This window comes from Dendroctonus ponderosae, unplaced genomic scaffold, assembly GCF_020466585.1.
Source record: "Dendroctonus ponderosae isolate FM_Combo_2020 unplaced genomic scaffold, Dpon_F_20191213v2 Dpon_F_20191213_7, whole genome shotgun sequence".
Classification (NCBI taxonomy): Eukaryota; Metazoa; Arthropoda; class Insecta; order Coleoptera; family Curculionidae; genus Dendroctonus; species Dendroctonus ponderosae.
In genome coordinates this window covers 6,574,906-6,601,209 of record NW_026018916.1, presented here as the reverse complement: position 1 = coordinate 6,601,209, position 26,304 = coordinate 6,574,906, and the positions used below count along the sequence as shown (strand labels likewise).

General features: G+C 32.5%; 5 protein-coding genes and 2 long non-coding RNA genes across 12 annotated transcripts in view; 1 reads left to right on the top strand and 6 right to left on the bottom strand.

The window, feature by feature from the left end:
- Positions 1-3,874, bottom strand: part of LOC109534656 (acetylcholine receptor subunit alpha-like) — a gene marked incomplete in the record, with an annotated part of 139,839 nt that extends 135,965 nt beyond the window's left edge. Inside the window, 1 exon segment of the mRNA XM_048668645.1 lies at positions 3,606-3,874. Within this exon segment, the coding sequence (XP_048524602.1) occupies positions 3,606-3,800 (195 nt within the window).
- On the bottom strand, positions 2,013-2,671 carry LOC125505220. The gene is made up of 2 exons (XR_007282018.1): positions 2,558-2,671; positions 2,013-2,232 (listed from the first exon to the last, which is right to left on the bottom strand). It is a non-coding gene; the product is annotated as an uncharacterized LOC125505220 (long non-coding RNA).
- A 2,627-nt stretch (positions 3,875-6,501) lies between the features above and the next one.
- LOC125505215 (alpha-2-macroglobulin receptor-associated protein-like) lies at positions 6,502-9,520 on the bottom strand. Its single transcript, XM_048668646.1, has 7 exons — positions 9,177-9,520; positions 8,909-9,124; positions 8,627-8,849; positions 8,458-8,540; positions 8,287-8,398; positions 7,824-7,908; positions 6,502-7,407 (listed from the first exon to the last, which is right to left on the bottom strand). The coding sequence occupies exons 1-7, from the start codon at positions 9,399-9,401 to the stop codon at positions 7,212-7,214; spliced, it is 1,140 nt and encodes a 379-aa protein (XP_048524603.1). The 5' UTR covers positions 9,402-9,520; the 3' UTR covers positions 6,502-7,211.
- On the top strand, positions 7,434-7,819 carry LOC125505222. Its single transcript, XR_007282020.1, has 2 exons — positions 7,434-7,622; positions 7,693-7,819. It is a non-coding gene; the product is annotated as an uncharacterized LOC125505222 (long non-coding RNA).
- A 985-nt stretch (positions 9,521-10,505) lies between the features above and the next one.
- LOC125505218 (multiple coagulation factor deficiency protein 2 homolog) lies at positions 10,506-15,199 on the bottom strand. Of its 4 annotated transcripts, XM_048668651.1 has the most exons (7): positions 14,456-15,199; positions 14,088-14,201; positions 13,154-13,228; positions 11,940-12,019; positions 11,728-11,876; positions 11,271-11,460; positions 10,506-11,048 (listed from the first exon to the last, which is right to left on the bottom strand). In XM_048668651.1, the coding sequence occupies exons 1-6, from the start codon at positions 14,558-14,560 to the stop codon at positions 11,273-11,275; spliced, it is 711 nt and encodes a 236-aa protein (XP_048524608.1). In that variant the 5' UTR covers positions 14,561-15,199; the 3' UTR covers positions 10,506-11,048; positions 11,271-11,272. The 4 variants fall into 4 exon arrangements, with proteins under 4 accessions (XP_048524608.1, XP_048524609.1, XP_048524610.1 ...); XM_048668652.1 differs by lacking the exon at positions 11,271-11,460; XM_048668653.1 differs by lacking the exon at positions 13,154-13,228.
- A 519-nt stretch (positions 15,200-15,718) lies between these two features.
- LOC125505216 (beta-1,3-glucan-binding protein-like) lies at positions 15,719-21,577 on the bottom strand. The gene is made up of 7 exons (XM_048668649.1): positions 21,489-21,577; positions 19,586-19,755; positions 19,064-19,209; positions 18,614-18,729; positions 18,338-18,554; positions 16,210-16,340; positions 15,719-16,001 (listed from the first exon to the last, which is right to left on the bottom strand). The coding sequence occupies exons 2-7, from the start codon at positions 19,736-19,738 to the stop codon at positions 15,742-15,744; spliced, it is 1,023 nt and encodes a 340-aa protein (XP_048524606.1). The 5' UTR covers positions 19,739-19,755; positions 21,489-21,577; the 3' UTR covers positions 15,719-15,741.
- A 700-nt stretch (positions 21,578-22,277) lies between these two features.
- The window catches only part of LOC109543079 (zinc finger Y-chromosomal protein), a 26,264-nt gene continuing 22,237 nt past the window's right edge, over positions 22,278-26,304 (bottom strand). For all 3 annotated transcript variants that reach the window (XM_048668647.1, XM_019912602.2, XM_048668648.1), the window contains exons 2-4: positions 24,945-25,093; positions 24,293-24,514; positions 22,278-24,238 (exon numbers count right to left, since the gene is read on the bottom strand). In XM_048668647.1, coding sequence (XP_048524604.1) covers positions 23,557-24,238; positions 24,293-24,514; positions 24,945-25,090 — 1,050 coding nt within the window. In that variant the 5' untranslated portion in view covers positions 25,091-25,093 and the 3' untranslated portion in view covers positions 22,278-23,556. The remainder of the gene's footprint in view (positions 24,239-24,292; positions 24,515-24,944; positions 25,094-26,304) is intronic.

Genomic DNA, 26,304 nt, shown 5'->3' with positions numbered 1-26,304 from the left:
TGTGGATGACTGCATAATGTGCCTGCCAAAAGACAAAATTCAATATACACTAGATAAGTTTAATGCCTTTCATGACACCCTAAAGTTTACTCTGGAAGAAGATAAAGACAATTCTATAAACTTTCTAGACCTAACAATTAATTATGATAACAACGGGGAAATCAAAACAAATTGGTACACAAAGGAGGTATGGTCTAGTAGGTACCTGAATTATCGAACGCTCCAATGAAATATAAAAAAAGTGTAATAACGGCATTTACAGATAGAGCCATTGTCACATTGGGAGTATAGAACAAAAAATTTTGAAAAAATAAAAAATATATTATTAATAAACAACTATCCAAGGTAATTTTTCGAACCAGTCATAAAGCAAGGGATAAATAAAATATACAATTCAACTAAATGGAAAAACATAAATAAAAGAATAGAAGGTGATATCAAGTATATATCATTACCATATATTCCGGAAATTAACACAAAAATAAAAAATATATTCAAACCACATAATATCAACATCAATCGGATCGGATTCAGATCGGATACCGACAATCTTAGCTCAGTATATCATACATTAATTAAATGAAATAAACATAAAATATTAACTAACACCCAGTATATTGAAGAATTTTGCAAATCAAAAATAATATTCTCAGAATGCAAAGAAAAATAGCTGAAAGTAAAAGAAATCAATATAAACAGTATTTTATTCGCTTTGTGTCCAATAATGGACAAAATTAATACTTCAAATGCATGCCAAGGCTTAAAGCAGCAACAACGCTACACATGTAAGGAAAAATTTTTAAGTATCTGAACGATGAATTCTAGTCTCTTCCAAAATTTGATTGTCCTGACTAATCACCTGTTAGGCCTAATTAATTTTAGAATGTTTTAAAGTATTGCAATTATGATGTATTTTAATGTGTGATCTGATGAGGCTGTTGACGAACTGTGGTTGTTTTTTAAATTAATGAAAAATTTTGTTTAAACTATCTGTTATTTTAGAAAAACTGATGATCATGGAAAAATACACCGAAACGTATTTTGATTGATAAATAGAGACAATAAATGACTGAAATCCAGGGATGAATTTGATTTGGGATTATCAAGATTAATGGTCGAAGCAAAAGGGGTTTTTGAGTTCCCGTCAGGAAGACCTTTTTTCCTTATTCAATGCCTCTCGAATAAATTCAAAACCGCCGCTTTAAGATTATCTCTTGACGTTGCGACGTTGAATCAAGTTCATCAGCGTGAAAAGACTTCTATATCACAGTCTTCCTAATTCACGTGGCACCAGAAAATCGAAAAGTGCTCATGACACATGAAATCAGCTCTGTAGCCAATGAGTATCAAAGTACAATGGAAAGTAGGAAAGATTTGAAAGATCGTGTAACTGCGGCATATCAACAAATTCACCGAAGAGAAATTCAAATAGCAACAATCCCATATTTTAGAGAGTCGGTCTTGATAGATCGCGAACACAATGCCTAGGTGTGGATCGATAGCATTAAACCATCTTAATTATTTGACACCAAAAATATCATCACAGCTTTTCCCTAAAATAAACCGTTACTGTGTTTTAGAAGGATGTTAGTTTTTTGTTTTTCTACAAATTGGAATTGGCCCAAACTAGGTATATTATCGTAAAACCCTTTCATATAAAGAATGAGTTGGGTTTCTGCCAGCCCCTATAAAATGTGGGATGCTTCATTGAAAATTCCTGGGTAACATGCAATTTAATGTCCACAAAAAAGCGCATTCTTTTGCAAATACCTGGTGTGCGATTATTGGATTCTACCGCTGGATCTAATAGTATCAGTAACGTAGCTGTTTAGCTAAGCAGATTTCAAAACTGTGGAAACATACAAATGCGATATATTAAAAGTGTTATTTTTATATTTTCAATTTCAATACATTTTTTAAATGTCTGCCAAACCTTTTGCGTTTTTGGTTAATAAAAACTTTAACTTTTTGTGTTAGTGTTTGGGTTTATTAAGTAGCACAGCAAAAAACAATAAGTAAAAATTGATTTAATGATCAATTGCTCCTTCTGCCTACGCTGTTTACAGTATATTCTTAATTACTAAATTGTGACTGTAGCAATTAGAAACGTCGATCGGAAAACAAAGCGGGAGTATCGCTTCTCTGGTCAAAAGCTCCGCTTGCAAAGCTTTTTCTCGAAAAATGACTTTATAATCGTCGAAGTGTGGCGGCCGTTTTCAATTTTATCTGTAACTTAATTAAAACATTAAAATCAAAAACCTTTGCATTTAACACTTTTTACATAATCTCAAAGTAACCGTTAAAGTGGCAAAAAACTGATTTTTGATTTGAATGAATCTAAAAGTGCCATTTTTCGATCAGAAGCGATGATCATAAAGAAGCACTTTTTTTACTGTTCATTTGTTTACATGTGGGCAAAAGTAAATGTGACAAATTGAACGTATCACTGTCATTATATTTTTTAAAGGATTTTCATATTCGAAGTAACCGACATGCTTTTTTAATTAATCACGTACGTTTATCGACAACTATTGATCATAATTTAAAGTTTACTTACGACTTGTAAGTATAACTTTCTTACGAGTTCAGTGTCAAAGTCACTCTAATGGTCTATTTTTCTGCGCTTTCCGATGTTGCCACAAGAAAACACGATTTTTGTAAATAGCACAAATTTTATAGAAAATAAGCAACTTATACAAACACCATACCGTGAAAGCAGCACTTGAATTTTCAACACTCATTGTTCCACTTGTGTATGTTTACAAAAGTACGCTTTTGAAAAATTACAAACGCCAAACATGACAATTTCAAAAATGACATTGACATGAGATTTAAAATATGAAGTTGATGCCTTTTATTTTTGGTTATTCTTATTTATTATAACTTATGATTCGTGTTATGTTTTTCATTCGAATAAAAAATGTTGTTCGTTACGAGGGCGAAAAGTCGTTTTTCGAACGAGGACAGCGTTTGACAATATTGAGTTTAAAACACGTATATTGGCTATTTACTGGATAGAATAGAATTGCAGATAAGATCTACATCTCCTTCTGAAACACCCTGTCGATCTACTAATATTTTTATCAATAACCAATACAAAAGAAATGTATTCGGCGCACCTCAAAATGGGTTTGCAAATTTAAACAGGCTGATAATGCAGAAATATATCTATGAGATGTGGACAGTTGAAATATCTGAATCTATGGATACAAAATTAACTCTCCATAATATACAGCAGGCTCATAATCAGATTATTGAAAACATATCGCAATGCATCTGCAACCTTAAACTGAACCAGACGAGATCCAAACAAACCTATAGTTGCATAAGGTGAAAGGAACTATTAACGGTTTAAAGGGACTGTAAATGAGAACTGTTTACGTTTTTGACCGTGCAAGCAACACCCTGTTAATTCCTCCATTAAACTCCACTCATCTCAGGAATATTTTGAATTCCATAATAAAAGAAATGTGTGTCGTAATGCTCTCTAGTTGAAGCAAAAATATTTCTATCAAAGAAAGTTTTTGCTGTTGTTGTTGTTGTTGTTGTTGTCTAGGGTCAATATTAGCAAATCTAAAGGCTGATTGAGAACAAAAAAACCTTACCACATCAATCAGCTGGGAGAGTTTCAATTTAATACACACGCGGAGCACGTCGGAAGTGTTCACCACGGGTCGCACCAATTTATTATAGTTGCTGAGGAGGTCATCGTAGAGCCTCTTCGCGTCCGGATTAGCGTCCACTAAGGGTCCGTAAAAGAGAGTCGCGACGCACAAAAAAACCGTGGCCAAAGAGGCCATCGTACGTGGTGCACGGGGTCCTGAAGATGCGGCACCGCACACCGCCTCATCCGCCCAAAACACTACTGAACTGTGGAGGCGGCGCCGGAGACTGCACCGGGTTAGATGTTACGAAGGAAGCGCGAGAGTACAGGGAACAGGCCGGAAGTTAAGAAGGAAACTCGCTTTTTGCGAGACCTCAGGCAGTTTCGCTTTTCATGTATAGATCTGTCCAGGCTTAGACAAACTCCTGAGGCTCTCCGGGAATTATAAAGACATAATACAATTAATTGATAAGCAACACCATAACATAGAAATAAGGAAAATCGACAAAATGTGTAAGACACGGATTTTGAATTGTCCATTAAGTACTTAAATATTTGAAATCAATTAGAAATGCCGAAAGCTTAAAGGCAATTTTTGCCATAACACTTATCAACGCTGGAGAAAACTCCCATACAATTATACTTTTTACAACAATTTGAGATAGAACCAATCAACTCACTTGATGCAAATTTCTGTGAGAAAATGGAAACCGATCAAAATCTTAACGAAGTTCGTAACAATCTTCTAAAGGCTAATTTAAAAATCATTCGTCTCAACCACAGTAATCAAGAAGACAAAGAAGATATTCAAAATTTATGTTTGAAATACAAATATATTTTCTATTGTAAAATGGACAGTTCACTTTCACAAATGAAATTTGTCGCAAAATTCTTTTGAAAAATGAAAACCCAATTTTTACAAAAAGCTATCGATATCCTGAATTCATAAATAAAGGCGAGTACGCCAGATTATCTGTTATCTGATGAAAGATTAGTTAGTTAGTTAGATTAGTAGAAAGTTTTCAATTCGGAGTTGACCTTTATTGTTTATTCATGTATAGTATCAGTTTTTTGAGGATTAATGAGTAGAAAAGGGAGGATGGGGTGCCCGCTTGCAGAAAGCCGTTAAACGTGATTTCTGATCTATAAATCCTTTAGCTTGACCTGAGCTTAGTGTTTGGAGAAGCAACTGATGGCATTCTTTATTTCCTCTGTTAATTTAAGCTAATTAAAATTTTGACTAAGTTTCTACTAAAGAATGTTTTTCTTTTCTTCCAGGTGGCACGATGCAGCTTCGGTAAGTTTGGAATTACTTTGCCCCTGGTTGTCATGTAGATGTAGAGCTTTTAGGCCCATTTTATTGATTTGTATTTTATATAACGAGGCGGTTATGGATTCTGCATTGAGTTTTGAAATTTTTCAGATTTTATTTCTGTAAAATTAATTTAAACTTAGATATTATACGGTAACGAATGAGACTCTCTACATAAGACACTTTTGATATTTCAAACTATTAATTTTCTGTTCTGAACTATACTTTTTATTGTTTTGGCAGGTAATTTGCGTCTTTTGTAAGTGTTTTCTTCTTTAAATTACACCCTGAATTCAATTGTTCTTCAAATCAACATTTCAATACATGTTTTGAACAAAACTGGTTTGATTTAGACACTTTATGTGGATGTTTGGGTTAATTTGTTTAGTTTGGGAATTCAACTATCTCAACCAAAACAAGGAAAAATCGTAAACTTTCGAACTGCGAAGTGGTTGAAAAGGAYATTTTCGGTAGAAATTGTTAGTAGAGGAATTTATAGTTAGAAGAAAGARGTAGTAAGTAAGTAAGTTTTTATTTTCGAAATCCAGAGGGGCTCAAACTAGATAATTARGTAATTTTTCTTCTGCAAATTACACTMTAAATTAAACGGTTCTTGTTTCACATGAAGGATARCAAGTGTTCCCAAAATTTKAATTAATATCWYTCAGCTTTTCAACATTAATCAGTCAGGTTCTCCGCAGTAGTTTGTTTTTAAAGTAAACTTAGTAAACTTTTTAAAGTAAAGAAAGRCACTKTAATGGCCCATTTTAGCGAACAAAATTATTCGATTGAATTTTGTAATGATCCTCCTTTGACATTTAGCTGCAACTAAATATTACTTTACCATGTACACACAAAGAAAGACACTTAGACCAAAACCACAATTTAAAAAACTCTGYGGGYAAAAAATAATACTCTTTCRAAAATTCGGCTACTCGGCCTTAAATGCACTGGCATGCATGCACAAGTTTTTTCTGACAAAATATTGAGCATATTTTGYTTGGAAAATSRTCTATACGRCTATATAGTCTTCAWAAATGTCAGCTTTTCCAATTAATATTAATTTCTCTAAAAAGATTGCACACTGAGTTCAAACTTGTTTTACTCTCTTGCTGTTGCCGCTATMCAATTTGARACTGGAATAGTTTTTAAAGCTACTTYTTTGAGATTTTTGGGCGTTTGAAATATTGTCAACACTTGCGGAGTTWTSTGTAAATAAGTGTGCAAACAATGTGGGTGGCAGTTTAAGTCTCTAACTTCARATTCCATTTTCTCTGAAACTAGATACGAAACATGTTATGAGAAGTAGCATTTTGGTCTAATATYGACTCTTATGTGAAAAATTTGCMCATTTGCMATTTTCAAAATGTTCGAAAATTTTTAGAATTTTGGAAAAAAATKARTCTRTGGGCTTCTTAAGAGTTTTTGAAYTTCTGAAWAATGTTGATAACTGACCGAGTTACAGGGTAAAGARTGGAAGTATGTGTAAGTTTGAGAGTTTTGAGCTTGTCAATATTCAGATCCTTCCAAACTGTGGTAAATACAATTGATTGGAAACATCTCGGTAGGAAAATAAAAGTCCGAATCAAACATTTAAAATATATTTACTTTATGGCATTATTAAAAATTAAATATTTTATAAACAATGATTTCTGAAAACTAATGTATTACTTGATTGCACAATTCATTATTAGATATTTACCATTGCTCTTCGTATAGATGCCTAGACACTTTCCTTAGTTGTTAATACATATTTTTTTAAATCAAAACACTATTTTATTTTAGCATAACTTAATTAATCAGTTATCAAAATAAGTGATCTTATATCCAAATTTTAGTATTATTGTATTGGTTAATTACATCAATGAAAGCTTTGGCAACACAACTGAGGTCATTTAGCAACGAGAAGAGAGTGTACTTCATCAGACAATTATTTGCTAATAATCACGATAATTTCAATGCAAAAACTGGAAATTAATTTGCTAAAAGTTTTTCCTATAGCAGATAGTGTATAACAACTAAAAGTACATAACAACTTCAAAATATTCGAAGTAAGACCCGGCAGGATGTCAATGTTATGCCTTTTAGTTCGTAAGTAGGTACATCAAAACTCGATAAATCAAGTCTAACAACTTTCCAGAATTAGCCTATGGTGTCGATTTCAGAAAATTGCTGATGATGTATTGCTGATGAAAAACTCATATTTTGGCTTCACGTGCTAAACCCTCAGGTAAATAACTGCTAATATCCAAATGAGATTGCCGACTCGTTAACATACACGCTAAGAAACTAAGCTTACAATTCGATGTGTCGTTGCATAATCTTCGTTTCGATATCTAGATGTATTTTATCCACCTTTCTGGCTTGCTTCTTGATATTGTCCTCCATCATTTTTTGTCCGTTAGACTTTTCTCCAGAAAACTTTTGCTTTTTGTTGTACTTGGCTTCATTTAAGGCGTGCTCCACTTGCATGTGTCTCAATTTCAGTAATCTGAATTAAGCAAAACAAATAAAAACTACTTGACAAAATGAGCGTGAAGCGTATGTCCCATGTATCAGTTTATATGATGAGACGAAAGTGTTTCTATTGGTTGGGTGATCTGCCAATTCGTTCGTCGACGTACCAAGTTGTAAATACGACGACCGTATGATTTTTAACCTCACATTCATTCATGTTTATATATTAGATTTTATGCTGAATTTATTGTAAGTATTTTAGACGATCACGACAAAACAGGATTAACAAAGTGCTTCTGTTTTTATTATTATGATTTAGGCAAACCAAGGAAAGTTAAAGGGACAAAGATTTTGAGTTCCAGGCAGATTTCATCGACAAACAAAACATCTTATGGTTTCTGTGATTCCTATCGAAAAACAAACATTAAATGTACTACATATCAGTATTACCTGTTTTCATAATGGAATAGCTCCGACTTTAATGACTGAAGCTCCGCAGTTGAAAAATTACTTTGAACAGCAATTCTCCACAATCCTGAAAAATAGGCAATTTTAAAATATGAATTTTAAATAATTTGAAACCTGATAAAAAAATATAATTTTAATTAAAATATATAGGCATAAAAAAATATGAAAAATATATAAGGTATATTAAACGGTATTCAATGAAAATATAGTAAAAGGAGCATTTCAAACATGAAGTTAACCATTGAAAAAAGCACACACTGTACTATCAATGTTTACAACAGTTTGATTATTATTATTAGATGACACTGATGAAATTATCAATATTAGTTTCCAACATAATCATAAAATTGATCTATTTTGTAGACTAAACTAAAAAAAGACGAAAATAACGTAGCGCGTGCATGGTTAGAACCTGTATGAAATTACTTGCAAAAATGTTACTTACCTTGCACTTTTGGTTCTACAAATTCTTTGCTAGCGGGTCCCGAACCAGACAACTTATCTAGATGATCGAAACCTTCCTTGATTTGCTTGTGGTGTTCTCTAATAAGATTAACCTGTAAATAAAATAAAGTTTTTTGATTTTGCTTCAAGCAGTTTGCAAACCAATAATTACATGATCTAAATGATCCTTATTGGGTTCTTTCTCTTCTAATATTTCTATTGCATTATATTTATCCAAAGATTCGTCAAGAGAATCTACAATAAAATGATTCACATTAGTAAACATACATTTAAAAAAGGGTTCTTAAAAGGAAATACACGGTTGTAAATGTAATATTTACTTTGTTCTCTCTCTTGAACTTGATCTTTGGGGTCACCCTTAACTCTATGCAACAAAGCATAATATTGATCAATTTTATCTTGATGATGAGTGAATTCTTCTTGAAGTGCGTCAAGTTCATCTTTACTAAAACCTGCAATTGTTGCTTTTTCCCAAAGTTTGTTCAATTTTTTATCTTTAAAAATGCTCCTGTTAATGTGCTTGTCTGATGCCTCATTGAGCGCCTGTTTAAATAAGTTGATTGAAATAATCTTATACATTTCTTCAAGCGACAAACCTCTACCTTAAACGGATAAACTTTCCGATCATCATTGACATCATCAATCTGGTCTAAAAATCCATAATTTGTCATTATAGTCTTCAGTTTATCCCTCAGCTGAGCTTCTTTTAAACCATCCTTGTCTTTACCCTCAGCGCGTAAATGTTTCCAAGTTATTTCTTCTTTATCATGCAGTTTCAATTCCCCAAAAAGCGATTGAATCTTTGCATCCGAGAGACGCTGAAACAAGAGTTTGAATTTCAAGCGAGAAGACTATTGAACTCGGACTCACATGGACAGCTTTGGACCACAACAAATTTAATTTTGCCATTCTAAAAGGCCTGTCCAAATGCTTCAAGGAAATTGGCCGCAAATCTTCCCCAGGACCATCGAATTTTGGAGAAGAATCTTGAGTACTTGGAAAATTAGCATCTTTCGAATACTTCTGATGACACTCAGTTACAACGAGTATAATACTGATGAATAATATTACCGATGCTACATTTTTCAGCACCATTGTTAGCGAGAAAAAGTAGAGATTGTTAAATATACAAATGTTGTTTTCGGAAAATTAACCTCAATGCCTCCGAAATCAAAACTACAAGTAGGGTGAATCGCAAACAATCGTAGTATGATCTGACAATCTGACGTCAGAAACTCCGGCGAGTTTTTCCAACTTCACTTTCGTGTGGGAACTACTTACCGTGTATTAGGTAATAGCAAAAAGCCTCTATTAATAAGAAAATTAAATATTCAATGGTTGTATTTACACTAATATTTTCAGCTTTTTCCATTCATTTTTCTTTCTATAAAATCAATATATATTTAATTATTTATTTGTCTTTACCTTCAGGAATGTTTGATGATGGTAATAATTTAATAAAATAATTTGAATAAAACCATTCAATCTTAGAAATAAAGTTGATTAAAAACTTTCGCCTGGTTCGAAAATTATATGTACATTATCTTTGCTAGAATAAACAAAGAGACATCGTCTAAAATAGACATAGAAACTTGCACTTGGGTGGATTGAGATTATTTTTCATTTTTTTTTCAGTTCAGTATCCTTTTTTTCTTGATTTGACTTCTTGACTAAAGATTTCTTGGCTGATATCTTGGTTGATATATTCCCAAAGGCCAAACTTATTTCTTTAATATTAGTCTATTTCCTATACATTCTACGATTGCATAGCTTATATTTTTTGAACTCAATTCCTGTTCTTGTATTTTTTTCTTTCGATCGCTTTTTTTCTACATTTAGCAATTTTTACTTTATAAACATTATGTTTTTTTGTACTCGCTGCTCCCGGTGTTTCTCCCATAACTTCACCCATAATTTCACGAAAATCATCTTTGCCAATTTTTTTCCTGTAATTTCAAATACGTGAAAGCTTTCTAAAATATGTTTGCATTTCGAACGAAAAATGCTCGTTATTTGAACTATCTGAAATCCTACTTTTATTATAACAAACAAGAAACTCCCAACTTGTCTCAAAATGCAGTTAAAACAGATTTTCTCTGAATGCACGTTCTAACACGTACTACCTTAAAACTTAAAATAAAATACACTAAAATAGACGTATGGATTTCGTGATAATATTTGGAATAATATACAACAGAATTTCATAAATTCGTGGAAACACACATGACTTTTTATTTCATCTGATACAAATCATATGTACAAATTACGAATCCATAATCATTACACAACCCCACAGTTAAATAAGAGAATATACCTAATCATATTATGGACGAAATTGTTTTACTTCAACATACTTATAAATCAGTCCTTGATACAAAAATAAAAATAATCGTGTATTCGAACTACACACATGGTTTATAAGTTAAGTGGAAAACAAACAATAGTGCCCCACTATAAAATGGAAAACATACAAAACAAAACAAAAACAAACGAAAATATTTAGCAGTCGCATAAGAGTTTATGCAAAAAACTTTATTCTATAAGGGACGTTTTCATTATAAAAATTAAAAAATATGTCTTTATGCCACTAAAGCAGATTTTGGGCAGCAAACTCAACCCAAGTTATTTCCCCATCATAATTGCGGTCGTAAATCTGTAATAGACTATCGATATTAGTTTGCAGTTCCTCATCGGACCAAATTTTTATGTTTTCTTCTTTCTTCGAACCGGATTCATGATCAACTGAAAAATCGAAAGTTGCATTAAGCGAATATAATACTTTATTATTATTATTATTTTAAAATATGTCATTATACACTATCTCAAAAAGTTCAATCCTAATAAATAAAAAACCAAATCATATGCATACTAGGAGAAGTCAACTTTCGAACCAAGACCACAAGCTTACATTCACAAAATCAGCCTAACACCGTTTTTCAAGGACGTAAAAATTTAAATACATACGTTTAATGCTGGGGTTTATCTTGTTTTTGCCCAGCAGCTTTTTGCTGGGCTTTGATAAACTCAGGATAGTCAATAAAGCCATCCCTATTCGTGTCGTCTACATTGAGTATGGGATCAATAAGATTTACCAGTTCTTCGTCTTTGAAGATTTTCTCTTCGATTTCACCCTGCTTTTCCTTACTGCCCTGCTCTGTGGAGAGAAAGATGAGAAAACAATAATGCACATGTAAAAGCAAGACATTTCACAAACATTGCACTTGTGCTGGGTTTATGTCGACTGTTAACGATGATTTTTCTAATTTCATAAACAACAAAAGACAACCTATTCCTACACATGTCCCCCCCCTGACTTGAAAGGTGGATCCACCCTGGTAGCAGACAATGTTTCAGTCATACCTAGGTATGAAAATATGCGTGTTTTCCTGTTTTCCTACAGGTTAAAAAATGTTTAACTTACCATGCCAGTGAATCAGAGACTTTATTAGCTCGCACCCATCCAACTTATTGTTATTATCAGAATCGTGCATCTTAAAATAATGGAATTGGAGTTCTTGATCTGACATCTTGCTGGTATCTATAGGAACCTCCATGTGCTCTTGAATATGTCTAAACGAATATAACAATAGCTTTTAGTAAATTGTAAATACATGATCTAAATGAGACGCTCACTCTTTTTCATGTGCGATATTATCTGCATTAAATACTTGTCGTTGGTGACCGTGATCATGGCCATGTCCATGCCCTGCTGGCTATAAAAATATCAACTGTTATGAACTTCAGCTTAATTTCATACACTTATGGGAGCATGCCAATATTCCTACTAAAGCAAAGCACCTTTCGTATACGCTACCAGTATTAGTAATATTATATTAATATCTAAAACCCAACGTACGTGCTATTACAGCAAAACTTAGCTATAAAGAAAAATATTTATTATGATCTGTGTAGATTGTTTCAAGACCAGAAAATATATACCACAAAGTTGAAGGTAAACATGAGTGGCATCCTCCATCCATAAAAGTACCAACAGGATCGTAGTTACTTTGTGCCTAACAGTAATTTAGAGCAGTAAGAGAAAGTAGTGCGGATTTTTACTAGAATTGTTGTGTTGTGTTTATAAAATTGTTCTCACAAACAAATCGAGTTACTGGAATTTTTCGAACCCAGAATACGTAACAACATATTTCTGAAATGACGAAAATAAGTCCTATCGATGTGTATAAAAATACACATAAATGTCCCATTTAAAAAAAGTTATATTATGTAAAATTTTTACATTTTCGTTTTTCATTTTAATTTCACATTTTGAAAATTGAGTAATGATAAACAACTTTTATATTTACCACTTTTCATTATTTTTTTTTAATAAATGATCTAAGCGGGGTTTGAACTTATGAGAAAACCCTGCACATAAAATAAATCGAAGATTTTAGAGACATTTTGTTTGTGCCAAAATTATGAATGAAATAAACCAACTGAAAGAAAATTTATTGATTCCAGCTTCCAAGGAAAATGCTCGGCTAGTTTTTGTTCTAAGACACTTCAGAAATTACGACTTGCTCAATGCGAATAAGCTCAGAAGCTTCATCAAAATAAGCCTTGCTTAAACACAAATAGACAGCAAGCAAAAGAAAAAGATAAGTTTTTTGAAGAACATCGACCATCAAAGACCTTTTTCTTTGCAAAAGTTATCTCAGATCGTCTTCTCTAGAGCCAAAGAATGTCGCAATATCGATTCGAACATGTGCTTACAGGACACCTTGCAGTATAGAGCTACATAGTCAAGACCACGTTCCTCGTTGCATTTGATGTTAAAGTAGTTTCAACAAGTTACTTAAGGTACCCAGCATGCAACTATAAAGAAATTAAAATAAACGAATTACTTGGCGTTGCATCGGAACTTGTTGTTGAGGTACCTGCTGCTGCACGGGAGCTTGCTGGTACTGTTGTACAGGAACCTAAAATATGCGGAGAATCTAGAGGATGCATTACGAACGTCCAAATTAAATTCCAATTAAAAATGAGACCATTTCAAAATATTACTTTATAACAAAGAACGAATTCGATTTCAAACTGTTAATATCTTCCAAGAAATTTTCGATAACAGATTGCTCAATTTTTATTTTGGACATAAGATTAATGTTAAAATTGTATGCATCGTTCGAGTCAGAATGAAAATAACCATTCGATACGACTAATAAACAAAGAGTACCATATTTATAAAATCTTAATTTCGTTTTTGATTTATTTGGAGCTGCGGAAAAGGACGTTTCTGATAGCAATTATGAAAACGCACATAAAAACATGAAAAGAACGCATAAAAACCGCATTATCAGTTTTTTCAAATCATATCATTCATCATTTCGATCATTATCAACTTAGTTGTGTTAATTGCATTTTAATAGTTTAACTGTTTTCCCATTTAGTCAACTTCGCCATCAATTACACTTTCCTATTATGATTTTCTCAAACTGGTCCTTTCTGAATATCCTGGATAAAGAAATCAAACTAAGTAATATAAATAAAAATATAATGCGGAACATCTGAAGCGAAGAATGAAGGACATCACTTCTTGCAAAAGAAATGTAAAAACCATGCTGATTATTACTTGTGATCTTCTCTAGCATTGAAAATCCTTTATAAATCAAAATCCCTATAATTTTGGAAAACGGATTGGTTTCAAAAGTCGATATGATTCGGTCATGGAGAGTCCTCACAGTCAACAAATGTATTGTTAATATGTAACGAAATACTATTGACTATTAGTTTTCAATAAATAACTGGATATATATGGTTTCTCTGAAACCATGTACTAACCTGTTGATACTGCTGCTGAATGGGTGCTTGTTGAACCGGAGGTTGTTGAACGGGAACATTTTGCTGTTGATATTGGTGTTGCTGTGGTACTTGATACTGAGGTTGATGTTGATACTAAAACCAAAACAGCATTCGTTCTATAACTTAAATATTTTACGTTTTCATATGGTTCAGTGATTAATGTTTTGACCATACGAAAGTAGGGTTTATGAACGAAAAAACACAATTTTGTCATAGTTGATTATAACAAATATGAAAACTTGTGTAGGTGTTCTGCGAACAATGAACTAAAGAACAAAATCAAATGTAACTTAATATATTTAACTCAAATTATCACTTGTAAATTAACATATGTTAAAAAATATTACTTGTTGCTGTTGATAATGTTGAGGATTGACTCCTGGAGGTGGTCTTTGACTATCTACATATAAGAAAACGATTACTGCGAGTAAAAGTACTATAAATTGAAACATAATGCAATTATAACACTAAAAAAGTAATCTTATTATCTCCAAAATAGTTGAATCATTTAAACTAGTTTGTGGTTAGGACACGTCGTCTTAATGTCAAACTGTGGTCAAACTGCAGTAAATAAGAATATAAATAAAAATATTGTAAGAGACGAAGACATACTTTCGATCATAGATGAAGACATTTGACAATTAACACGGAAACATTCTATTCAGTGCGTGACATTAATCGGATTAACTTTAAACCGTGAAATCTGAATATACGTTTCTTGAGGCTCAAGGCGGGACCCCCGAAAACCGGGGCCTTGTGACGTCACAAGGATCGAACAAGGATCTGGGACGTCACCACAAGGATGCGGCCGATTCACATTTAGTGATTTATTAAAACTGCTTGCAAAATTGTTGATTTTTAACAAAAAATTACATAACTTTACATTAGGTGAAGTTACTGCGACGTAAAATGAACTCTGCCTCGATATATGAAATATCGTTGTTTATTCGTATTCGTATCGATAGTTATCTTTGGTAAAGTGGTACTGTAGGTATAAAGAAATATAACGACAAATCGTTAGCACTTATACGTTCTGTTATACTATTTATCACAAGATACTGATAGATAATGCTCTACAAATAGAATTAGAAACAGCTAAGGAAATATAGTTGTAATTATGTAATTATTTAAGTTTTATAATTTTTTAAATTTCTTATAAAATTGGGTTTCAGTTCCTTCAGATGAACAAGATAAGAACAAACAGTGTTATATCTGAATCATCACATAGTCTTTTTATGTTCCTTACTTTATGCCTTAATAAGTTGTAGTTTTGCTAAAATGAACTGAGTAATTTAGTAGAAATTTGCTTTTTAAACTTCATCAATTTTCTATCTGTTTGATACTTAATCTCAAAGTCCAGTGCATTAGTAACTATTTTACTACTATAATTTTGGAACTAATTCCTAAGGAACTTCATGCGGAGCCGTCGTCATGTTTCATTTTGTCGACCTTTAATAATTTCACTATCAGCAAAATGCTTGCCGACAAAGTAGTAGAACTCGGTTTTTTCATAAAATTCAATATTTAATAAATTGCTATCGATCATGTTTTCTACGAAGATGCTACCAAGGTTCAGATTTCATATTCACCCTAAAATGAGTATGACGCTGTTAAACGAATAAACTGTATTAATTTACAAAGCCCAAACTCGGACATAGTCAATGAGGAAATGCGAGCCATCTGAGGGCAAATTCCATGTAGGCATCCATTGGTTTCGTCCTTCCCAAAATTCTATTGTCGCATTAGGCGACGAGTTGCTCCAAGGTTTTCCTCCTTCGTTTGTAAAGGAATCTGAAAAGAACGAAGTCCCTCCCACTGCCAGATTCATTATCAAATAGAATTGAGCATCGAAAGGAGCTGAGTTAGTTCCATCCACCCATGGATTCGATACATCTATTGGGACAAATAAAATTAGATAATATTATTACAAAAGATACAATACGTTTTTTTTCATGGAAATAAGTTTATAATAAGCAATTTCGGGAATTTCTGAGGACAATCAAAAATAAAAACTAATATTGTTCCGACACACAAGATTAATCATTTATAAATATTTCTTATAAGATCTGTTATTAAATAATAAAACCTCTTCTTAACTTACCGTCGTCACTGAAATTACCAAGTTCCCAAAAGCCACCTTCTGGAGGAGATATTCTACCAGTTTCTTTGTCATCAACGTAAAAGCTAAGACTTTCTGGAGCCCAAATCAATTTATAAGTGTGGAAGTCTGAACTGCAAAATATTTGGAATGGTCCATTATAATAATATCATAGTAATCTCATGGAAAAACAAGTTAAATAAAACAGAAAACTCGATGTAATTTACCAACCTTTCGTTCATAATGATGAGTAGATAAATATTTTAAAAGAATGAATAATGTTTGAGTCGATTTTGCAACTCAAAAAAAACACGCAAATTTAAAACTTCTTGAAATCAAGACTTTTTTGACAAAACTGCCAACATCTATTATCTCCTGCCCTTTCTAAAAAAGTAATTTAGTTATCTCTGGAATGATGCAAAAATGAGCGTTCTTGCTTCAGAGGTATGAGGAAAAACGGGACGGAAAACATGAAATTTTTACATAATCTTGCACCTAAGTGTCTGATCGTAAAATTTCGATTTCACTCATGTTTAAAATGTTACTTACTAAACAATCTAATGAGTTTTAACATTAGATTGTTTAGTAAGTATAAATAATTTCAGTTCGCAGTGACAATTGTCTCTTTTAATCTGCAAACAGTAAACTAATTTCCAAAGCCACTAGTGACTCTAAATTAAATTTATATTATAATTGACAAAATTGCTTATTAACTTAGGCCGTCCGCTGTTAAAGTTAAAGCAGCTATTTCTGGATCAGCGTTATTCAAACCTAATAAAGATTACCTGAACCAGCATTGTATTTTAGTTAATATTTAAGTGCGCCTTGACTCGTAATTATATCTTATATCGTACAAGATGCTTTTAAACACAAGAAGGTTTTTCAAATTACTGAGATTCAATTAGGTTTATAAAATATTTTAAAAGTAATAAATAAAAGTGCCGCATTCGAGTAAATCTGTTCGGTGTACGGACACGGTACATTTTGAGAGATTGAAGGGCTGCGAAAAGTTTGAGGAAAAATGGGGTGAAAGTGCAGCGAAAACATCAAATTTGAGTGTTGAAACTGTAACCAAACACTCTTTCAACAGTTAAAGGCGGGATAGGCCGTTTTTTGGTTTACTATAAGTGTAGTACTGGGTGTTTCAGAGTTGTGACAAAATCCTAGATTGTTAAAAGTTTAAATTCGCTATAAGGAAATTATTTAGAAGACCTGTATAAACATTGACTAAAACTGTTTTAAAATTGGTAGTACAAGGTAGGTATAGCATGTAGGTTTTCATTACCAGCATGCAACAAAACGAGCTCTACTATGTTCTCGTAAGTCACAATTTTCTCCTGCTTTATACAGATGCAGATAGATTGATTGTTACGTGGGGCCTCCGCATATAATCAGCATATCGTGCAATTCATAATGTTGATAAACATGTACCATTTTTAGTATCTTTGCTAGGAAACAAAAATCACAAATTGCAAATGTGTCTTTGCGACAACTTTTTTTTCTCACAAAATTCCTCCATAAATTCGAATTTTAACAAACTGGCATCTCAGTTAATTTTAGTTTGACAAAAATGGTGAATACAAATAGCGCTAATATATTTGAAATATGGCTCATAGAAAAATATCTAGGTATTTAAAATCACCCTGTATCTAATTTCTATAGTACCGGCCAACCTAAATTTATAAAAACCTCAAAATGTGAAAAGTTGGCCGATTTTAATGGGAAGTCGGACAATTATGACAAATTTCATCTATTAAGTTCAAGTGTTTCCTTATCCTTGCGAAAAAAATTCCAACTTGTTAGACCAGGTTTTTCGAGATAACGTTTTATATAACGTCCTGTCAGTGGAAAAATTGTTCAGAGTTTTTTATTCCACATTTTCAAGCTCTGCTTATACAAAAATCAACTTCTTTTGTTATCGTCTCTATATCTCTATACAATTTTTTTTAAATTCTGTCGCACCATCGGCTAAACCGCGACTCATTAGAATTAGTTTAACGGATAGCTAAATATTGTCGTAAATTGTTTAAAAGTTGGATTCGAAAAATGGTAGGTAGACCATTTTTGTACTTTTTTGAATAAAACTGAGAGAGCAAATTAAACAAAATATTATATGTACTATAGTACATACCTATAATAGGAAAGATTTTCCTCAGTGAAATATGTTAATCGCCATGTGTCCAGTGCTTTGCTGGGGCCCCAATGCAAAGTATTGGAGACTGATTGAACACCTACAATATTTCCACTTGAGTCCGTTAAATTCCTATTTCCTCGCGATTCCATCACATCAATTTCACCCGACAGAGGCCAAGACCCATATTTTGAATCTTTGGGCATAAGCCACAACGCTTTAAAAATTAAATCGTTTAATTAGTATCAACAATGTTAAAAAAATAGTTACATTTACCTGGAAATAGCCAATCTCCCAATGGTACTTTGGCACGGAACTCTACAACTCCATAAGTGAATGAAAATGATTCTTTCGTGCTCAGCCTGGCACTTCTAATAGGATGAAAAGTATCTCTAAAATGAGTTTCTTGGATAACGTTATTGGCATTCGACCATCAAATCATGCATAATGACCTAGTGATTAGTTAGAAATGTTTATAAATATACAGATTGTCCCGTCGGAAACCGCCACGATCGATATCTGGCAAATTATAATTAGGAGATATTTGATTTTTTTTTCAAACAATTGTTTTAAGACCATAAACAAAATTGTCCCAATAAATGTCGTTATTTTTCATATGATTTTTCCTGGTTTGTCGCATTTCAAGCCTCCTTTGATTTGCTGCTATCAGAATGTATTCATTGTACACCCTATATAATTTCAAACCCATAATTATTGCTCACATACCTCAAATATTTTTTTCCTTTCATATACAGTACCATGTTCTCAGTTTCGGCAGTGTCGTTCCAGAACGTAGGTGTGATATGAAGATTTCCATCTTGCACGTAACTATTATCATTACTATCAGTAAATAGTTGAAACTCATTCACATGCTGCAGCAATTATTGAATTTAGGTTTTATCATTATTATATTATACAAGAAATATTTATAAACTTTGCTTCATAATAAGTAATTGACAAGTTGTGTGCCCCGTGTGCTTCATGGCACAGAGTTTTTTATAATTATTATAGTTCTCATGACGATGGAAAAATAAATTGCTGAAAGCGTGGTATCTAAAAAAGTTTTAATTTTTCTCTCACCACTGCGTACTACACCGAATCCCCAAGGAACAAAATTGTCAATTATTTGCGTATCGGTCAACAAACTATAACTTATTTTCATAATAAGCGCCAGTTGCCAAAATGTAAACATATGTATTATATATATTTCTTAATTGAATTAGTAATATTAGTATTCCTCTAACTTACCGCTTGATTAGTTGGTTCGCGCAGCCAAACGTTTAAATCCAACGTTTGAAATGTGTCTTCAAAAATTAATTCTCCAGAAGCAAACTGAGTTTTGGTCAGATAGATCCCTTCGGCTTCGGTAATGCTGAAATCACTACAGTCACTGTCTGCCATTATCTTCGATATGCTTACTGAAATTAATAGTATATATTTGAATATTCTGTGCCAGTCAAGAATCCACATTTCTGCAAATATGTGCATGCAACTGATGATGAAGACAAGAACAGCCAGGAATAACACCCGCAATCAGTGCAAACCGCCTTTTAATTGATTCCGCATAAGTTCAAACAACAAGTGTTGATAATAATTGTTAGTGATAAATGAACAAGTAGCCCATTTTTTGCATATACGGATAGTGTAACACAATTGAGTCAAGTATGATTTTAAAGTAAGTTGGCGGAATTATAATTTGCGCGCTATCTCAAAGGTTTGAGCCTACTTTTCACAAAGCATAATGAGTTCTACAATAGAAGTACTACAAGATAAATATTATAAGAGTTGGCAAGTGCCTGGTAATAAGTTAACCACATTATTGCGTGAGTAGAAAGAGGCGTAAATTAGAGACGCATCATTCAATAATTACCTTAAATTTCGCAGAGCTTCGGTTTATCCGAAAATATTGTCTAAAATTCATTAGTAATAAAATATGGAAGTCAATTGATAAACGAAAGTCCATTTCAATAACACCCAAACCTTCTGAACTAAAAACGAATTCAATCCCAGTTACAACGTATAACTGGGTCGAGAATATCGTTTTTTCAGTCTAAAACTGGGACGAGAATATCATTATTTCTATGGCTCTTCAAACTTCAGAGTATAAAATAGTAATAAATAGCATATTATCAATACATGTATAAATCTTAGATTGCCAATTGTCTGACACTTTTAGATATTCAAGTATTCAAATCAATTCAATGAAACATTTTCAAAAGATAAAATGCAAATTAGGTTAAAAATAATGCGGTACTGTTATAAACTAAAAAACACGGAACTGCTTAAATGGTATTATAATAAATGCCATTTAACCACTTGCGTTATTTTACATAGGTACGAACGTACGTATTTTACAACCTTTTTTACATAGGACCTCAAAATATAAATTAAATATGCGGTGTTCCATATTAAGCCTCTATCCCAAGCATCCGTTTGGACGATGATACGAAAGTGTTTCTATTGGTTGGAAATCTGTCAGTTCGTACGACGACGGACGAATTGACAGATCTCCAACCAATAGACACACTTTCGTATCATCGTCGTATAAACGGATACATGGGACATGGGTTGTAGACGTGGTATCGTGTGTTGAAATTATCAATTTCATCACGTCTAACTGACGTGATTATCACGGAACGATGCCACCTTGAAATGACGCCTATAAACGACGTACAAGGACGTCATAAATCATTTAAAATATAACTTCTTGCTTCTTCCCTTGTCATAAAAGCGCTCAGAAAAACTGTATTACACGTCCAAATCATAAACGCTGTGATAAAACGATATACCTAAACGTTTGAAGAAGCACTACACGTTTGCTAGTGTTGGCTGCAGTGTACTTAGATCTGCAAGTGTAGATTTTTGAGTCTAGATTTTCTGATGGTCTTTTTAGGTTATCTTAGGAAAAGGTTTTAATTTTGTTAAAATAGAACGTATTTTTAATCTTGCGTTTAATAATTTGATTTACGTTCAATTTCTTTCAAAATATCTCTATCGTAGCTTCTACTCAGGTCTTTGAGATGAAAATTAAACTTATTTAACTTATTTAAAAATTAGACTCAAACAATATTATTAGAAAACTTGTAACAGAACGTTATGTAGCAAACGACTCACAAAAATAACCACTTGAGTATTTGAAGATGTAACCTACTTCTCGCCTCGTAGCCTAAGTAGTAATGATGATACAAAGAACGAAGGTCTGCAAAGATTGCCCAGCTGTCTTGACTCGAATAATGCCGGTATTACACTATGCAATTTTTCCTGCGCACATTTATTCGCAAATAAATTGGATTTATTATTGAAAGTCATCTTCTTGGCAATTTTCGAATTTACACTTATACAGGGAGCTCATTTTAAAAGAACCAGTCAAATATCTCGTAAATTCTAGCAACCCCAAGAAGATGTTCTATACAAATGTTGTGTAGTTGCTAGGGGAAAACCCGAAGCTGATATCAACTTTTTATAGATGGCGCTAGAACGTCAAGTGAGGAACAACTTCAACTTTTAAAACGGATTGGTATATTTTTAACAAAAAATCCGATTCAGCATTTAGTTCCAAATGTAGGTATTCACTTTCCTACGTCCCTCTTTGTGTTAATGATTTTGCACCATCAAGTATTTCCTTAGTTTTAATATTCATTATGTTACCAAAAAATCTTGAAACAGAAATCGAGGATCATTGAATTCAGATGCCACCTTGACTCCTGACTTGGGATACTTTTTGTCTGCGATTAGGCGACTTTCTTTACCTAAACCTTGGCAACAATACTTCTGTGTTCATCTATGACGGCGACTTCAAGAGGAATCGCTGGCGATTGACTATGCATGTATTTTATTAGATTGCCGATGTGTTGACAATTGACCAGACGCCAAAAGAAAACACAAAGTAAACAAAATGGGACAGTCACGCAGTAGTTTTGGGGAAAAAGAAACAAAAATGTTTTAAAAATAGTCAATCTCATATAATAAACCCTGAATATAAAATGTATATAAAACAATAAATTTATCCAATTAACATATGCATTTGATAACAAACCACCTTTAAGTTGCCAATAAAGCAACATTGCCATTATTTATATCACATGGCATTTAAGTTCTGCACATTCCTATATAATATTCTTTGAAGCTTCAATAAAAGTATACATATCTTTTATATTTGAAATATACACCTAAGAAACAAAATTGTCAAAAAATAATTTCCATTTCTGCTGAATCTCTATGTAGTTTTCAATACATAAATGTACTTATATGTATAAATAATGCCGGCAATCGTATGTAACATACAGGTTGTCGTGTGACTTGTCAAACAAAGCAGGTGTTCCAGGGATCATTCCAAGTCGATTCGAATTTGTTTTAAAGATATAAGAAATAAAAAACTTAATAATTTAAACGCAGGCCTTATTTTCAGGTCTTCTGTACACTCTATCTTTGTTGACCAACAATTTCGGGACACCCTGTATATATAAAATAACTTTGCAAATCTACAATTTACTTTAAGAAAACAGATCATTTTCCTTCAATGCCGATCGGATTCTGGGCAATAAGTACACCCATCTGATTCAGTAGATAGTTTGATCGCATCATATACTTCGTTAAACTGAGTTCTATTCATTCGAAAGTAATTCTTAAAAACTTTTGAATAAATCAAAATTGTGAGATGTTTTATATCTTTTTGCCACCAAATAACAAAGTAATATATCTGCTTCAGCTAAATACCAATTTGCAGTTAATATGAATTATTTAAAAAACATTTATTCAGTCTGACAGTAATGGTGTAGAAGACCGTCAAGGTAAATCAACATTAAAAACAATTCCAGTATGCCCATGAATTTCTTTGAAGCAAAAGCGCATCGACATTGCTTGCTTTGATAGTTTTGCAACCGATTGAACCTTGTAACACCTAGTTTGCGTTTGTTGGTCGAGCCGCAAAACACTCTGTATTTTGATAATTAAAAAACAAATTATGAACAGAAATAAAAGACTAGACAAAGAGTATAAGACGACGATGAGGATGTGACTACCATGAGTATATTGTCTTTTACAGTGGAGACTATTTCATTAGTCAGTTTAGCATTAATGTCTAAACTAACTTATAAATAGGTAATAATGACTTATATAAATAATAAAATTGCATTATAAAACGACTATGACATTCTAGAACAAATAATTAGTAAAACTTAAAATAATAAAATATTAGTAAAAATATTGAATAATATTGGTTAGCTGTTCTTTTCTTGCTTCATTTTTAAAGATCTCGGACTGTAGGTGTCAAGTTGTCCCACTTTTAGCAAATGCTTCTTAGAAAGAAAATGTCGCTTCAAACAATACCCAAGCCTCGTTTGAAATTTACATATGCTACATTTATATACCTTCAGTTGCGTACATTCTTTATGTGTTTCTAAATGGGCTCGTAAATTTCGTCTATATTTTGTGGTGAAAGAACAAATATCACATATGTACAAACCACTAATGTCGTTAGTGTTTTTATGTTTGTCTAAATGAGCCATAAATAAACCTTTTTTGAAAGTGCTATACGAACATTCTTTACAGTCAAATTTCTGATCGTTTTGATCCAGTTGTGACTTCTGCTTTCGGAACAGATCTCCGTGAACGTAATGAAGATGCCTTTTAAGTGTACATTTTTGTTTAAATTTTGAATCACATATTGCGCAAATAAAAAATTCGCATTCCCCAGATGGAAGATGTGTGGCAGTGTGCCGTTTCATATGAGCTATAGCTTTCGTTCTGTAACTACATTTAGAACAATAGTGCCATAACAGCTTACTGGGATCATGTAAAAGTTGATGCTTTCTTAAAGACAGTTCACTAGAAGTTTTAAAACGACAAAAATTACATGAAAATATATCGTCTGCTTCATCCTCAGATAAATCGGGTTCGGACCTAAAGCAGATTAATTTTTGAGCTCTAAATTCATTTTATACATTTTATGCTTACTTGATTTCATGCAAGTCAATATCTACTTCTTTCTTCATAAGACTGTAATCAAAGCTGGACAGGGACGTTGAATCATCAGCCCCACTTAAAGAGTTCTCAATGTTTTCGCCCACATTACCACCACTGTGACTAGTTTCACACATTTCCTCAAACTCCTCTTTAATGTGGTGCCATTCTTCCACTGCAATACTCTCATTCTTGATGAACACTTCGTTGTTATTACTAAAATGTAATGTGAATAACATAAACAAAAACAAACTGAACAAATAACATTTTAAAAAAATAAATTTTATTTTTATGAAAGAAAAATATATATGCTACCTAAGGTAATACTATCAATTATTTTCCAAAAATGTTATCAATGACACAATGTTTTAGTGATGAATCTAAAGATAAAGACAGCATCTAACTCAAGTGCATGCATTTGGCAAGTTTTTCAATCTTCGCGAAGTACTAAATTTTGTCTATCTATATATTGGTTTATAACGTTCTACGACGTCTCCCGATTTCCATTTTTTATCTGTATGGTTAACGATAACGTTACCTATAGGATAAATCTCTGACAAATATTTCTGATCTATGCTTATATAAAAATTGACCATTTTATATGAATATTATTTTAAGAGCCCCTTCTGCAAAGTAGAATACTTACAATAATCTGTCAACGGAATCAACACCCGTTGTATATTCTTCGTCTTCGTATGGTTCTTCTTTAATTGTGCTGTGAAATATGTTAAGTAATTGATTTTCTTCATAAATCGGTGCTTGCCTCGATTCGTTATTAATGTTTGTATCCATATTCTGAAAAAGAATATAAAGAGTGACAATGAATGAATGTTGAAGGAGATATGACTGAGATGATCAATACGTTTTAATAAAATATGTTTACTTAATAATGATCGAACGAATAACTATAAAGCAAACATAACTATCAGCATTACAATTTACCGTGGAATGTGTCTACCTTGCGCAAAATGCATGAGCACATCGAACTTTTGCAACTTACTTATTGTTTTTGCTCGATGTTTAAGCAAAGAAAATCAAGAATGAAAGAAAATATTTACAAAATTTAATTGATGAAACACAGAACTTTACTTTCATTATAATTATAAACGATGAATACTTAAAAATACTTAAAATATCTGATTTTAATTAGATTAATAGAATTAGGGCTTTAAAGCCCGAAAAACATTTCTAAATGTGATTTAATTAGAACGTTTTAATTTTCTATATCAACGCCACCTATGAAGGAATTAGAGAAAAGCTACCGATTGCGCCGACGCTGGTGACACAGGCCACGTCATCACAACCTTATTCGCAAGTTCAAATGTCCAGACGCAGCCTGGTGGCTAAAATTATAACTACGAGTTAATTAGTAATATGACACTTGTTTTGTTGACATTAATTTATAACTATATTTTCCTGTTTAGTCACAAAATTAATTTTTCTATATTATTTTCAGGTGTATTTTCTCCACAGACCATCCATACCTACAAATGCCACACTAACATTCTTAAAAATACACTAAAGTCCGCTTATAATGAACCCGGTTATAGTGCACTTTCGGTTAAAACGAACTTTTTTCTTTAATTGAAACGTCGTCCATAAAGACCAACGTATTTTTTTACTGGTTGTAACGAACCCGTTTATAACGAACTTCCAGATATAACGATCACTTTTTAGGTTAATTGTATATTCACTTTCCGTTTATAACAAACTTTTACGCTCAGCAACACGAATCGTGCGGAGTTGTTTATATTAGTGAGAGCGAGAAACCGGCAGTGACTTATTGTTTTTTGCCGCGTTATGTTTGTAAATCGTTTTAGAATGGAAAAACAAAAACGCAAAGCTTTTTCACTAATTGAAAAGTACGAGATTATTAACAAAATAAAAAGTGGAGTAAAGCAGAGTGACGTGTAAGGAATTAGCACTTGGAAAGTCTACTGTTGCAACAATATGAAAAAACAGAGAAAACATTTTATCAGCGTATGACAAAACAAATGTTAGATGTA